This window comes from Myotis myotis, unplaced genomic scaffold, assembly GCF_014108235.1.
Source record: "Myotis myotis isolate mMyoMyo1 unplaced genomic scaffold, mMyoMyo1.p scaffold_m19_p_7, whole genome shotgun sequence".
Classification (NCBI taxonomy): Eukaryota; Metazoa; Chordata; class Mammalia; order Chiroptera; family Vespertilionidae; genus Myotis; species Myotis myotis.
The window spans coordinates 66,677,895-66,693,500 of NW_023416379.1; the positions used below are offsets into that span (position 1 = coordinate 66,677,895).

Consider the following 15,606-nt stretch of genomic DNA (forward strand, 5'->3'; position numbering starts at 1 on the left):
GTGGTCCCATGCATTGAAAAATCTCAGGTTTGGTTCCTGGTCAGGGCATTGCACGGGCTTCAGTTTCAATCCTTGGTCCTTGGCTTGTAAGGGCAATTGATATATGCCATAGAGCAACCAATCTATGTTTCTCTCATTGACATTTCTCTCTCTCTCTCTCCCCCTCACCCTTACTTTCTCTCTAAAAATCAATGAAAAAAAATATCCTTGGATGAGGATTAAAAAGTAGGCTATTTGGGACATTCTAAAAATATTGTTCAGATGAAATTAAAATTAAACTGTGCATCCTGTATTTTAACTGGACACACTAGACTTGAGCTTTGCCTTAATGAGAAATTGGATCTAGCAGGTGGAAAAGGAAAATATATTCTATTTTTGGAAACACAGTATAATCAAAGACACAAAGGCGATGGTGTTGTGTCTGAGGGTGAGAAAAGGTACTGAGTAAAGTAGAGGGCATTTTAATTCATAAATAGAAATGAAAATAAATTGAATCTGATGATCCATGACCAATATTTTCCCTGTAGAAAATAAATTCTTAGTTTATGGTGCTCAAGAATGTAAGGGTGCAGAAACCGGTTTGGCTCAGTGGATAGAGCGTCGGCCTGCGGACTGAAAGGTCCCAGGTTCGATTCCGGTCAAGGGCATGTACCTGGGTTGCGGGCATATCCCCAGTAGGAGATGTGCAGGAGGCAGCTGATCGATGTTTCTCTCTCATCGATGTTTCTAACTCTCTATCTCTCTCCCTTCCTCTCTGTAAAAAATCAATAAAATATATTTTAAAAAAAAGAATGTAAGGGTGTAACCATCTAAATATCTCTTCCAAAGGTTAATGCCAAAAAATTACAATTAAAAAATGGAATGTTCTTTTCTATCCAACTTCTTTTCAAATAACTAGCTTAATCCCAGACTGATTTCTGGTCAGGTAGCAACCCTGAACAACCTTAAGTAAGACTAAATGAAAATCTGAGATGGTAGATGCTGCTTTTCTATGCAACAGCTGGATAATCTACATAGAAGTACAGAGAAAAAAAATGAAAAATATTAGTTCACCTTTCATCATTCCAGCAGATGTGAACCATGGGCATAACAGTTCTAGCAAATACTTACAGGGGGTCCAGTCGGACCTGGAGCACCCGGAATGCCTGGAATTCCTTGAAGACCCTAGAAGAGATAGTTCCTACCATAACATCTATCATATCAGTGAAAACAAGGCATTTTATTTACCCAAATAATTTTACTATTGAAAATTAAACATTTATGTTGACTAATCAAAAACCATCATATATGCCATATTACAAATACCCGATTTCAAAAAGTCTTGTGTAACGGGGAGGAGGAGATCAATGGGGGAACAAAGGGGGACATTCGTAATACTTTCAACAATAAAGATAAATTTAAATAAAACAGTCTTGGGAAAAATCTTATGTGTGTTTGTGTTAAATAATGTGGACATATTCTTTCTTCAAGATGATATCATTCTCACTGGCAATACTATGTGAGAGTGTGTGTGTGCATCCACATGTGCATGTACATGTGTGAATGGTATGAGTTAGGATATTGTTCTGGCTCTTTTTATTCACCCACCATAATTTTTTTTACAGGTGTATAAGTAGAAAGAAAACAATTTTTTTTTTTGGGAATGGCACCTCTAAATATCTGGAAATTATAAATGCTATGCCATAAATTGCTTTATCTAAAAATACCAACATCTTTATAAAGTTCTCTCCATATGTATGTGTATAAAATATAAAATATGCATTTACTTATGTATTTTCTTTGCTACTTTTCGTTTCAGCACTGAATCAGCCTAGAGATGCTGAGTGAGTCTTTAGGCAGTCTAATTTATAAGCTTGGGACTCATTAACCTTTGATGACCACATTAAACTTTAAAATAAACCTCAGTCCATAAATAAAAAAATCATTCTTGGCAGTCTTTTTCTGAACAAGCTGAAATTTTGGAGTAAGGGTAAAAGTTACTAAGGATGCATAAAGGGCAATAAGATAATTTTAGAAGACAAGGTGGTCATTAAAGAAGATGAATACATATTAAAGAGTAGGACAGTCAATTTAGCATATAGTGCCAAGCTAAAATATAAATTAAAATTTATTGCATAGATATTCAGGGACCACTAAGTTCTTTCCCTGCTCTGATATTTTCATTTTGCAAGTCCTAGCCCAGTTGCTATAAGAAAATTTATTTATTTATTGTAATAATTTATGGCTGACAATATTTGCATGTCCTACTTATCAATTATTATCCTGAGATATTGTAGGAAGGCCTGCATTCCAAGCAAGGATTTACTTTGACTATACGATGTGTGTTCTATTTGCAACTTACAAATTACTACCTTGAGTTGTGAAACATCTGCAAAAAACATAGAGGATAATGTCACTTTTTCTAAGACCAATAACAAACAGGCAACTCCTAAGTTCCCAGATGGAACTTAACTTTCTGGAATTCCCTATGTAATAAGAGTCTTGTTTAAAATATTGTGTACTCTGTTAAAGGTCCATCAGGTGTCCTTAAGAAAGAAAACACTAAAACAGCAGAGGAATAATAGCAATGGATTTCAATTCACCAAGAGGATAAAGTATCTATCCTGTTAAATCAATAAAAATTAACTTCTAATAAATCTGACTTAGAGTCCCTTATAAAAACCCCAAATTCCAATTATTTCCTGGTCTTTTTGTCGTTACCTTCTCAATCACCTCTGAAGCCTACCTCTCAAATCTAGGCAGTTAACAGCTATTTGAATACTAAAATCAGATATTATGCTTGTATTTCAATGAAACTTTCTGTGGAGCGTGAAGAAGAAAATACTCAACAACTCTTAATTTGAAAATAAAATGCCCTTACAGTTTTATTTATGAATGAAAATAAATATCATACTATATTTCTATTCTTCAATTTTTAACTTGGAAAAAAATCAAGAGGCAATCCTCAGTTTTCTAGAATAGGATCAATATTAATGAAAAAGAATAACACACAATGATCATTTATAATTTGAAATATATCTCCAACTCAAAAAATAGATCACTTCATACCGTTATGATTTTCTGCACTAATATCAAGGTTAATATATGCCAGATGGCTTACTTACTTTCATTAAGAATTATTAGCATCAAAACTGTTTAAACTAACAACAATTCATCATCCTAATAGGTTTTTCTAATAGTTAATGTGAATTATGCAAGAAAAGAATGATACCCTGAGCATCACCATGGCTTCGAGTCAGAAACTTATACCATCATCTCAAAATCATATTTGACTTTGAACCTTAGTACGGGGGTGGGCAGCTGATTTAAGCTAGTCCAATCAGGCTCTTTTCTCCCAAGAGTTTGAAAGCTGAGCAGACACACTGACAAAACAAGGTCATTGAAGTTGAGCCATATTAGAGCCAGGTTCCAGAGAAGTCCTGCTGAGTTCTGGGGCTGTTCTTATCTCTAGGTTGCTTGTTAACTATTCTTCCCATCCTACTAGCTATCTTGGGATATTTGTCAGTGAAACCCCCCCTTCTTCAACCCCGTGCTTTTTTTTAAAATTGTCTTTTTTTAAATTTAAATTCTTTATTGTTTAAAGTATTAAGAGTCTCCCTTTTCCCCCATTGACCTCTCCCCAGCCACCCCCACCCCCAAGCATAAGCCCTCATCCCCCTACTGTCTGTGTCCATTGGTTTTGTCATATGCATGCATACAAGTCCTTTGGTTGATCTCTTACCCTCACCCTCTCACCCCCACACCCCCAAGCCTTTCCTCATACAACCCCTGGCTTTAATTTTGGGAGAGCAGGAATTATCAACTGCTACATGAAAACAGAAACATAGCAACTGATATATTAACTTTGTGCTTTAATTTCCTTGTCTTAAAAACTGGACCATTGATAATAAACATTAACATATTAGTATATTTAAAATGTGCTAACATTTGAAAAGACCTACCTAAGTGTTTTTATTTGTTTCAGCATTAAAAATGAACTCTAGGAAAACTGATGTCTTTCTTTTGATGAGTTACTTAAAGAGAATCAATAGGACTATATTACCAGAGAATAATCTTTTACCTCATCGCCTTTCTCCCCGGGTATCCCAGGGTAGCCCCGTTCTCCTTTGCTTCCCTAAAAAGACAATAAATTCAGCAAGTACACTCAGTCACTTTGTCATCTTTTGAAACAATGACAGTATCTCTTCTCAGGATACTTGGGCTATGTAATTTGGACAGAGTTAGGGAACAAATAAATTACATTTGCCAATGGCTATATACCAATTTTCCAAAAATATTTTTGCAAGAAGTAGTGTATTTTAAAACAGGTTTCCTTTTTTCACACTGAATTGGAGGTCACACAAAGAAGAGTGAAGAAGAGACTTCCTTACCTTTGGTCCCTCTCTGCCTGGGATTCCTGCAGGACCCCGTGGCCCTATGTCACCCTAGAGGACAGGGTTAACAGATCTGAGAGAAGGCACTATGTGTCAGTAGGTAGCCCATTAACACCCAGCCTGCCTTCTTACCTTCCGGGCTATAGAATCGTACTTTCCAGGCTCACCAGCGCCTCCTTCTTCTCCTTTGTTGCTTTTCAGCCCAGGGACACTGCTTTGGCAGTTGCCACAAAAGTTCTAATGAGTAAAAAGATAAGGTGACTGAGAGATTCATGAAAGTCATCTATAAAAGGGAGGTTTGATCAAATTTGAAGCTCTAATTGAACTGTTGCCAGAGATAAGTGATAGAACAATTTCTGTATCATTACTTTCAGAAACTTAATTTATCCAATTTGAAAAGACTACTTTTTGTGAAGTAAAAACTACTTATGTACCTAGTCACTAATATCTGTTTATGATACTGGTGAGCTATTTAAGGAACATGTCTATGATGATATTTAAAAGGAAAATTCTAAATAAATAAGAAATAGACATGTCAGTTAAGACAGACTGAGTTTCAACTGCCTAGTAGCATGTTTTAAAAAGAGGTGGGGAAATTAAGAATAAAAAGAGAGGTGGTATTATAGTTTAGAATAACCGGCAAGATTACAGAGCTCATACAGCCAGTACAATAAATTCTTAAAAGAGAAATTAAGAGAAAGCTGTGAAGAAAGGATTTTTCTTTTCTGAGAGCAAAATTAGTGAGAGAACTCTACATAGTTTACCAACATTTTATTTGTCAGTGGAAGCACTCATGTGAGAAATAATTACTTGAGTGACTTGGACCTGACTTCTATGTCAGATCCAAGTACAGATAGGAAATCTAAGTGGAATTACCTTTCCATTGCCTTCTCAGTAACCTTTAGCTGATTTGGAAAGGCTTGAATTTAAGTGTCTGAGTTCCCAAGATAAATGTCTTATCATGTATCTAAAGAAAAATTGTCTGCAAAAAGCCCTGGAAAGGCTTATTGTTAAATAAATTGTTAAATAAAAATGTTATCAGGAAAGGCACAGAATAGGGACCATTGGATGGGGGAGAAAGTTTAGTTTTAACAGTTGACAGAATATAGGCCACCAAAGAGAAGAATCTTTAAACATGAAGAGGGAACTAAAGCTTGCTATTGTGAAGTTAGCAAAAAACTTTGCTCTTGGCTAGTCAAGTTCAATATTTTTGACCCACTGAATATTAGCATAAGTCTGATTTCCAAATAAATTAGTTTCCTTGGAAAACTAATTTTATATGATAGTGAAAAGATTCCAAGGCAATTTGTCTAAAAAAATGCTGGGCTAGAGTTCTCTTCATGGTGGGCCTTCTTAGTTCTCTTCATGGTGGGATATGTAAATGGGAGCTAAAGTATTCATTGTTTCTTAAACTAATTTTACCATCAGGATCTTTTTACAGAGCCAATGTGTTGGCAGAGGAGTTAAAAAAATACATATATAATTGGAGACCACTACTTATAATGTCTGAAAAACTATAACGAGAGAAAGATGCCTGAGAACTTAAGAGAACCAAAAAGTTTTTCATATTTAAAAAAGTATAAAGAAAATGAATTATTGTATCTATAGACATACATATAAATGTATGTCATAGATATATCAATACAGAGCAAAACTCTGGCATATCAATATACAACAACATGTTAGAATAGAGTATTCAATTGATTATTTTAATAAAACATAAAATATGGTAATCATTAAGAGTCAATAGAATTTTCTAAGAGTCACTTCAAACTGTCCTCATTTTCTTTAGTTTAGGATTACCAGAATGCTAAATTAATGGTAAATTAATTTTTGTTAATGGTAAATTAGTTTTTATTAAGCTTCTTGAAAAAATGTCATAAGATTTCCTTATGAAGAGGAAAAGGATGCACCAATTATTAGCCAATACACAATCTCATTCAAAGAGGGAATGATGCACAGATTAACCTACACGATGGTCTTTGATAGGGTATCATTTGGGTCTGGAATTATTTCAGCTCTTTTCAATACATTAATCAAAGGTATTTTTGAAAACAGAAATCAGGATGACCAAATTTGCTAAAGACTCAAGACAGAGAAGGAACGTTAATGAGTTGAGTAACAGGGTCAGGATTTAAAATGGCATTATTAAGTTGGCCTAATAGAGCCAATCCCCAATCTAAATTCCTGTATTAGATTTTATTGGGGGAACTACATGCTTTCCTATTCTATTCAATACAGTTTGTTGGGACTATCGGTCAACATGCCCTGCCTGCCTCTTGCCGATCGGCTCTCCTGGGTCTCAGAGCCTCAGCTGAGATGCTAGGACTGGAAGAATGGCAGAGAGCATTTATTAGAGAGATGCTGCCCTGGTGAAACTGTCTAAATTCCAAGAGCCTTGTAGTCCTGGTCCCTCACCATGACAGAGCCTATTCAGTCTTTCTAAGCCAATCCATATCCCATCGGGATATTCATTTCTGCTTAAGTGTATAAATTTTTGATCCTTACAGTAAAGAACCCTAGCTATTTTGGAATGGTATAACACTTAACAATTCTTCTATTTACAACACTACTGCATTGTAAAGAACTGAGACAATGTCTGAGGATCTGTATTCCTATGTTCATATTACACTTATGAGCTGTGTGACTCTGAGCAACTTAGTTAACTGCTGGGAACTTCAGTCTCTCATCTACAGAATGGGGATACTACCACAGCCTGAACTCACAGGATTGTTGTGAAAGTAAGTGAGATTACATTAAGTAGAGCAGCTGCCTGGCATGTAATTGTAACTCAATAAATATAAGATCTTCCTGAAACTCCCATAAATATTCTTTTCTGATTTATTAGACAATGTTGGCCTTTGAAGTTTTTAAAAACTTCTATAATATATTTATATATATATATTCATATGGAAATTCATATTCACATTCATATTTACATTTATATATATCTATTCTCAAAAGTTTAATCACCTACCAAGTACATATACTAGAATTCCTGAGTGTTTTGAATTCAACAAATATTCCTGCCTGCCTACTACTATGTAAGTAATTGTACAAAACATTGGGTAAATGCCAGGAATATAAAATAAGTCACATATACACACACGTAGCCCAAATGTATGTGTGTCTCTCTCTGTGTATATACATATACATTGTCCATTCACACACAGACAGATAAAACACATAACATTTGCATATAATGTGAAGAAGCAGATTTTCATGTGGGTTCACTCCATCTTAGCATACCATGAAGAAATGCAAATACATAGAGTTATGGATGTCCCATTATCATTCCCCCCAATCTGTTTTACAAATAAAACACATGGAAGTATTAGGGGAAAAAGGCAGCAAGATTTATTCCCTCTGAGATGGAAATAAGGAGACATACTTTTTTATTTGACAGAGTAACAGGTGTTAAGGCAATTGTTGGCTTTGGAACTTGAGAGTTCATTTTGTAAACTCCCATGATATCAAACCTCAGGCTTGCAATCGAGCTGTTTATTGAGAAGCACTGGTTTTTATCCTGGGTCTGGCCTGGGCAGATACAGGGAGAAGGATTAGGTTTCTCAGTGGTAAGCCAGGGTGAGTAAACACCCGTTAAGAGACGAGAGAATGATCTACTGAAGGGTGTCAGTGACAGGATGCCTTCCCTGTGGTTCATCTCAGAACTATCATCTCTCCCCTTCCCTGCCCTTCACCACCTAAAATGGGAGGGTGGTGATGAAGAAGAGAGTAAAGGCTTAGTATAAAGGGCGCAAGGTACATAAAAATACGTGTCCCTTTTTTCTATCTTAAAAATTGAATTTTAGTTTAGGCTAAGCAATTAACTCAATTTCTTGTAAAGATTTCCTTTCTGATTTTTCCTGGAAATTAACATGTAATTTCTTACATAGCAACAATTACCTTGAGCAAAACACCGATGTCTCCCAAGAGAGGAAGTGCAATCTGTGGTTGAGAAAGAAGCAGATCCATATATTTGTACATATATAGGCACACAATACAATGCAAACATTCAACACAATGTAGACATTTTTAAGAAATACTCATTATTCCTCTACTATGAACAACCAAACACATGCATATTATTGCTTTGATTCTGTGTCTCTATTTTATATTTTCAAGACCATGGCAACCTTTATATCAACCCTAACATATTATCAGTTTTACACTTGATCTTAGCCAAAAGGCTGAGAAGCAATTTATTGTTAACGTTTTAAATAATGCATAAAGGTAAATCATTTATTCAAAGAAAATCACTCCCCTGCCAGGAAAATTACCAAGCTATTGAAAACTATAAAAATTACAGGATGAGTTTGCCTTAAAGTTCTTTCTCACTGCCACTTAAAAGGGCCTATATGTGACCTAAGGGATGGGCAAGACAGATCCTAAGGGAATTCAGGCAGTGTTTTGGCCTCATGTCTTAAATTGTCCCTTCAAAGAGACACTGTAAACCCAAGTAACACTTTACAAGATTCCCAGATGATGCACCGTGATTCACTCAGTGGTGGAGTTCAAGTATGGCTGAAACGTGTTCCTGCATGTAGCTTATAAAGGCACACAGGGCCCAGCCATGTGGGAACTAGAAGGATTTGTGAGGCTTAGAACTGAGAGACCAGATTTGGATTTTATTATACAAAACTCTTAATACAATGTCATGTCCCATATGGCCTCTCAAATTATAGCTGCTGAATCTGAGGCTATTTAAAGATTTCTCTGTCCCTCAAAGCAAGATTTAAGCTAAAATAAAACTTTGGAACACACAATTAGTGCCTAAACTCATTTTGTAAGAGCCCACTCAAGACACTTTTTGTAATCTAATCACTTCAGCATTTTAAAGCCACAGGATCAATGGCTATGTACCATATTGTAAGTAACTTACCTGCAAACTTCCATTTAGAGAAATGAAATTCATTTAGTCACTAGCATTAGAAAAAAATAGAAATTGTGGCTATAGATTTTAACTCAATTTTCCATGGGATTGAGACATTATATGCCAAAGCTCAGCCTGGGGCAAAAATTGTACAGCTGAATTATACCCTTAGGAAGTAAATATTCATCACACACACAAAAATGCTGGCACAGCTTGACTTTTTCCCCCTCTACAAAATAATGGGGACAAACAAAATCACCAGGCAGGCACTGAGCATTCTAATTAGTTTGGACAGCAAAACTTGCTTGGTAGGCTGTTTGGCTTCTGGGTGTATTAAAGAAATATAAATCAGGCATTCTGTTGACATACCGGGTCGCCTGGGGGGCCTGGCAGACCTGGCTTTCCATCCCTCCCTGGAGCTCCCTGAAAACAGAAACATGTTCACATCTTGGCACAGAGGAACAGGTGCAGATTGAACAGGTTGTTGGGGAGAAGTTGGTCAAGGCTGTCCTTACATCATTCCCTGGAGTTCCTGGCAATCCAGGGTGACCTCGAGGACCCTGGAAAAGGGGGGGAAACAGTGACTTATGAGGATGGTCTTTCAGTAATTTCCCCCAGGTCAGCAAGCTGGATTTGCTGTGCCTAATAACTTGGTTAAGTAGCTTACCTGAATACCTGGCTCTCCAGCTGGTCCTTGGGAGCCCTAAGTAGAATGAGATGCAATGATCAGAATTCTGCCAGGAATGTCCATAAGTTAGCCAAGGGGGGTAAAGGGCTAAGTATGAATATTTACTTAGTGGAACCACATGGCTTGCCACCAGGCACACCCTGAAAACTCTGCAAAGTCAGCCCAGACTTTCGGGTGACAGGTAAACACTTCACTAGATGCCTGTTTCTGGAAACACCCACATGGTTTGGCTCAGGTGCCACATGGTTTTGCTCTCTCAGCACCATCATCTGTCCCTGTACCCTCGTGAATGCTCAAACAATGCATACAAATTCTACCTGTTCAGAAACTGACTGCCCACAGGGTAACTGGATCAGGGCTTCCTTCTCCTTCTGCTTCTACTTTGTGTCATTTCTCTGTTTGAAGAAATTTCCAGAAACAGTGTCCAGTGACCGGAGTAGGAAGTAAAACATCAGTCACCTGTCTGTTTCTACTTCAACAAATCGGAATTTGGGGTAACCAAAACGAGGCTGGGTGATGATCAGTGACCCTAATGATGACAGCTCTAAGCCTACTATATAACCATGGACCAGTGAATGAGGAAGTGACAACCAAGTAAGAAAAGAGCTGGTTTTCCCAAAGCTGGCTTCAGTAACTGCTCACAGACCTTTCCTTTTCTTATTTTTTATATAAATATTCACATCACAGTTATTGTCAAAGCTACTTTTGCTCCCTGTCTATTTGTACTGTGTTCTTATTTTTTATTTTTTCCTTCAACCTCCTCCACTCCCCTAATAATTTTCTGATCTACTTTCTTTTACTTTGTTTAATTTCCAGGGGTCTTTTATAGTCTTGCCCTGGAAAATCAAACAGCAGTCAACACACAACTGACTTCACTACTGACACCTCCTTTTAGCTCTCATAACTTCATTACAAGAGCAATTTCCCAAATTAACATCATTAAAATAAGCATGTATTCCACTTTTATTGGTCCAGAATCTTTGTGTTTTTAAAATAGCACATAAAAAGCTTTATTGCTTATTACTATTTAGTCAGCAAGTATGCTTACACTGGTCATTATTACCAGGCACTGTCCTTACAGCTAAAATATGTAAAAAAAACTGCCTATTTTTGTCTTAACTATTAAAAACAACTTTTCTTCTCTATTCTTTAAGATAATACTTAGAGATGTTTCATATCATCCCATTTATACATACTCCATTCACTTTAAATATTAAATATTTTATTCTACTTAAAAGCAAACAGTAATCTATAATAACCTAGTACTAGGTATTTTTATAATCGTACAAACTTCACTCGAACTTTTTAGTATATAGAATAGAGGAATAAAAGGTTAAATAACTGTTTCTATTCCAAAATCAGCGTATGTGTGTCAGCCCTGTAAGTCACACAGTGAGTGCCCGCTATGTGCTCTGTAACGTAACCTCAGTGCCCTTTAATTCTCTCCCTCTGACCAGTGTTTATTGGTATTTCCTCCTGAGAGCATTTTATTCTTTTCTCCTTTTCAAATTTGTCACTGTATTTTGTTTCACAATATTGGAATCAACAGGGTTTCAAAAACTCAATTGAATTTCACTTACTGTTCGGCCAGGAATTCCGAGCCCTGGTGGGCCTATGTCACCTGGGGAGCCATGGACACCAGGCAGTCCTCTTTCACCCTGGAAATGAGGTGCTTCTGTTAGTGCAGTGCCCAAGGGGTGTAAATTTTATGGCTGTATTATATTAATGGTAAATTCTTTAAAAATTGTCTATGATATTTTTTATACCTTTGGGCCCCGGGGCCCAGGTACTCCCGGGTTTCCATCTAATCCCTAAAAGAATAAAAAAGGAGGTGAATACATTTCTTTTTCTAAAAAGGTTAATAACATTTAAGAAATCATTAACTCAAAAATATGTTATTGCTCTTCATCTTTCTTGAATAAACCCTTTCCTATAAAATAATAATAAACAAGGAATACAAATTTTACTAGGGTATGGGTTTTATATAGTTACATTAAAATGTGTTTTCATCTTTAAAATAAGGCATCTGATACTGAGAACTATTTATCATTATTAATTAATATAAAAGGTCAAAGGGGATGAGAAAAATGCATATAAAACAGGCATACTGGTTAGATTTTGCCGGCTAACTAGTTTTCTATGTCCTGGAAACAGCCTGGACCAGCAGGACACTTTCTTCCAATGACCACCTGTGGCCACACCTGCAGAGCCCCAGAAAGGAAAATTCAGGCAGTTCTTCTGTTTTAACATAGTGTCCTAGAAAGGTTTATTGTTTAAAACTCGTGTTCCTTGCTAGGCTTCATAGATCCCTAATGAATCTATGCTTTCTGCAGAGAGGGCCTGTGAAGCTTCCAAAATTGGCTGTTTAGATGGTGCATGTATGTGCATTTTCTTCAAAAGAAAGGCCTTTGCTTGCATAAAATTTCCAAAGAGATTAGGTCTCTAAGCTGAAGAACACGATGAATATTTATTTTTATGCAGATCTAAACATGTTCCTGTACTTGTGATCTGAAACTGGAAGCACACAAAGGATAAACAATCTTTCCAGGGAAATATTAATAAAAGAGCTGGTACTTACTGGGTCTCCTGGCAGGCTTTTCCCTGGAGGACCAGCCTCACCTTTTGGACCTGGAAGCCCAGGAGGGCCTATAATTCCACCTGGATCTCCCTGAGGAAAACACAGTAAGAGTCTTACTTCCTTGTCCAGGTTCATGGTGGGAGGTGTGGAGGCAGTAGTTTCCATTGATTTAAATCGTCATTATAGCCAGTCAAACTTCATTCATTCACTCTTTCTACAATATTTAGTAAGAGCCTAATTCATGCTAGGCACTGTTCTAGTTATCTTAAGTGCATTTAGATTTTGTAGTGAGTTATGTTAACAATAAGTTTTGCAGTATCATGACATATGTATGTGCATAAATATATGCACAATAAAGGCATTTATTCATAAAATTTGTTAGCTGATCTTTAGGCTTTCTTGAAGTTATTCCCCAGAAATGGTTCAACACTAATATACTATTTCCACATAGACATCAAGAAACAGGCCCCGAAAGACTAAGACTTCTCAGGTCCATATCAGAGTAAGCAGCTGAATCTGAAGCAGACTTTCTGAGTCCTGAGATCTTCCTCTCTGAGTTAGTTCATTTTGTCACATTGTGTTTTTATTCCAGAACCAGGGCTGTCACAAATGCACAACATCATTCACCCCATGGTTTATGTGGCTGTCACTTCCCTTCATAATCCTGAGTCCTGTTCCTTCACTCCCCCAATACCCTTTGACCTCTGCTTCTTCCTCTGCCTTAACCACTTAATACGTATGCACAATGAGTAAAATGGAAGCTATACCTTTTCTCCTTTAATGCCTTGTTTTCCTGGGATACCATGTTCTCCTGGCAACCCCTAGACAATTTAGAATTAAAGGGGAATAGCAATTAGAACATGTCTTATTATAATGACATTTTTATCTAAGTCTTTGCCAGAAAAACAGAACTTTAATATATAAAGTGTGTGGGGATGGGTTGGTTTTGACATTTTAGAGAGGAAAAATTTTAGTGAAAATATGTTGTTTCAAGGGAAGTAACCAGGATATAATGGGAAAGAAACTAAACAAGGGAGAATTGAACCAAATATTGCCAAGAAGGGGTGGGATGATGACAGTTGGTAGCATCACATGATTCAGAAGGACAATGGGGTAAATAGAAAAAGATGCTTTTACTATATTTCAGCAACAGGGGGTCTTCCCCTTTTGATTTTGTTCTCTTTTTTAGCTTCAGCCACTATCACTTCCCTTTACTTCATGGGCATCTTGTGGCTCTATCTGTGCCACCAACATTTTTTCTCTTTCCATAGGATCTCTTCACTGGGGACACCTGTAATGGTGTATTCACTGCCTTGGGGGACTAACAAAAAGCTTAGCTCTATGAACTGAATGCTCAAAGTACTAAGCAGAACAAAATGCACTATAAGATAGACCTCTGGAGCATTCAAAACAGAGCAAGAGGTCATGGAGCTGTCTCCAAGGTGATGGCCAAAGGAGAGATTCTAATACTTGTCTAGAGGGTACTGGAATTGTGGCCAAACAGAGATCAGTTTCCAAGAAGATATGGGCAAGCATTTTTCTTGTTTTGCTCAAGTGAGGACTGATGGTATGTCTCAGCTCCCAAGGTGTCGGAAGGCTAGGGAGATAGTTCAAGGGGCGAACGGCTTACTTGGAGGCATGGATAGAAAAGTGCATTTAAGAGGGATGTGTGAGTGTGGGGGGGGGAGGAGGAAGAGAGGGAGGGAGGGAAGCGGGAGGGAGGAGAGAGAGAGAGAGAGAGAGAGAGAGAGAGAGAGAGAGAGAGAGAGAGAGAGAATGAGTCCACAAAAGATAGGTTACAATGCAACCTGAGGACCTTTCTCCAATTGCATTATAGAAATATTTTCAGCCAAAAGACTTGTTCTTTTTGGAGGCTCTCACAAGAAAGAACAAAAGAAGCTTTGGAAATATCTTTTTTTTTTGGATGGAGAATTGAACCAGGGCCATGCATAATGGAAATGCCTGCTTTCTCTCTTGCTTTTCCTTATTTCTTTTGATGTTTCCCATCTCCTTTACTATTGGTACACCAATAACAAGCATGTAAAAATGATAATTTAGTTAACTTGTGTCCCAAAGACCATTTTATTAGGCAACTGATGTTAAAAAAGACATCCCATGAATATATGAAGGTACTAGCCTCCACAATAGCCCTTGATATTAGCTATGATCACTTTTTTTTTTAACAAGAGAAAAAAAACCCTAATTTAATTACATACATATGTATGGGAACCTCACATACATGAGTGTCAGAGACTCCACATACATGAATTATTCAGAGCCAGACAAGCAAAATGAGGTATATATAACATCCTGAGCTAAGGAATTAAGTTAGACACAGGCTGCTATGATCACTTCTAGTGGTAGAAATGACCTATGACTTCGAAAAATTCAGTGTAACTCAGTCACATGAACAGATGTTGACATTCTTTAAAACAAGTCTCAATCTCAATTTAATTTTCAAATACCAAAGACACTTGTATCTACTAATACTTACAATATCTCCAGGTGGTCCTCTGGGTCCCATAGAGCCTGCAGGTCCTTGCTGACCCTAAAGTCGAAGGTGACATGTACTTTTAACTTGGCTAAAAAATGTACCTGAATATATATAAAACATTTTGTGACTTAGATCTGTAGAAATGTGGACCTTCCACCCTCCTACCTTCTCTGTATAAAACTGAAATGTGCTATGGGCTTCCAAGAGAGCTTTCGTATACTTTCATTTTAATGGATGTCATCAGCAGGTGAGGACTAGATAACTTGCCTTACCTGTTGGTGGGAGCATCTCACGTGAATCTCTCCCCCACCTCCCAACAGGGGTCTTTCTTGGGACACTCCCCCAGATCCCAGATGGGGAACTCAAGCATCTCAGGGATACACAATTTTGGCTTAGAAATTGAACGCTGAATCCTACCTACTTTAAGAAAATAGTTCAGGGTCATAGGTTTAGCTTATATTGTTTACTCTTGACACTTTTAGGGATGCTATTGTGAATATGTTCTGAAAAAGAATTTAAACCCTATTGTGAATCAAAAGGCACAGCTACTGTGTGTGTAATAAATGCAGCCTATGAGGGGAAATCACCATGGAAACATGT

At 37.1% G+C, this 15,606-nt stretch overlaps 1 protein-coding gene across 1 annotated transcript in view; it reads right to left on the reverse strand.

Moving 5' to 3' along the window:
- COL19A1 (collagen type XIX alpha 1 chain) overlaps positions 1-15,606 on the reverse strand; it is a 309,008-nt gene that overhangs the window by 43,433 nt on the left and 249,969 nt on the right. Inside the window, exons 24-36 of the mRNA XM_036318274.1 lie at positions 15,007-15,060; positions 13,280-13,333; positions 12,513-12,602; positions 11,701-11,745; positions 11,515-11,592; positions 9,914-9,949; positions 9,762-9,806; positions 9,616-9,669; positions 8,280-8,321; positions 4,506-4,610; positions 4,371-4,424; positions 4,061-4,114; positions 1,111-1,164 (exon numbers count right to left, since the gene is read on the reverse strand). Of these exons, the coding sequence (XP_036174167.1) occupies positions 1,111-1,164; positions 4,061-4,114; positions 4,371-4,424; positions 4,506-4,610; positions 8,280-8,321; positions 9,616-9,669; positions 9,762-9,806; positions 9,914-9,949; positions 11,515-11,592; positions 11,701-11,745; positions 12,513-12,602; positions 13,280-13,333; positions 15,007-15,060 (765 nt within the window). The remainder of the gene's footprint in view (positions 1-1,110; positions 1,165-4,060; positions 4,115-4,370; positions 4,425-4,505; positions 4,611-8,279; positions 8,322-9,615; positions 9,670-9,761; positions 9,807-9,913; positions 9,950-11,514; positions 11,593-11,700; positions 11,746-12,512; positions 12,603-13,279; positions 13,334-15,006; positions 15,061-15,606) is intronic.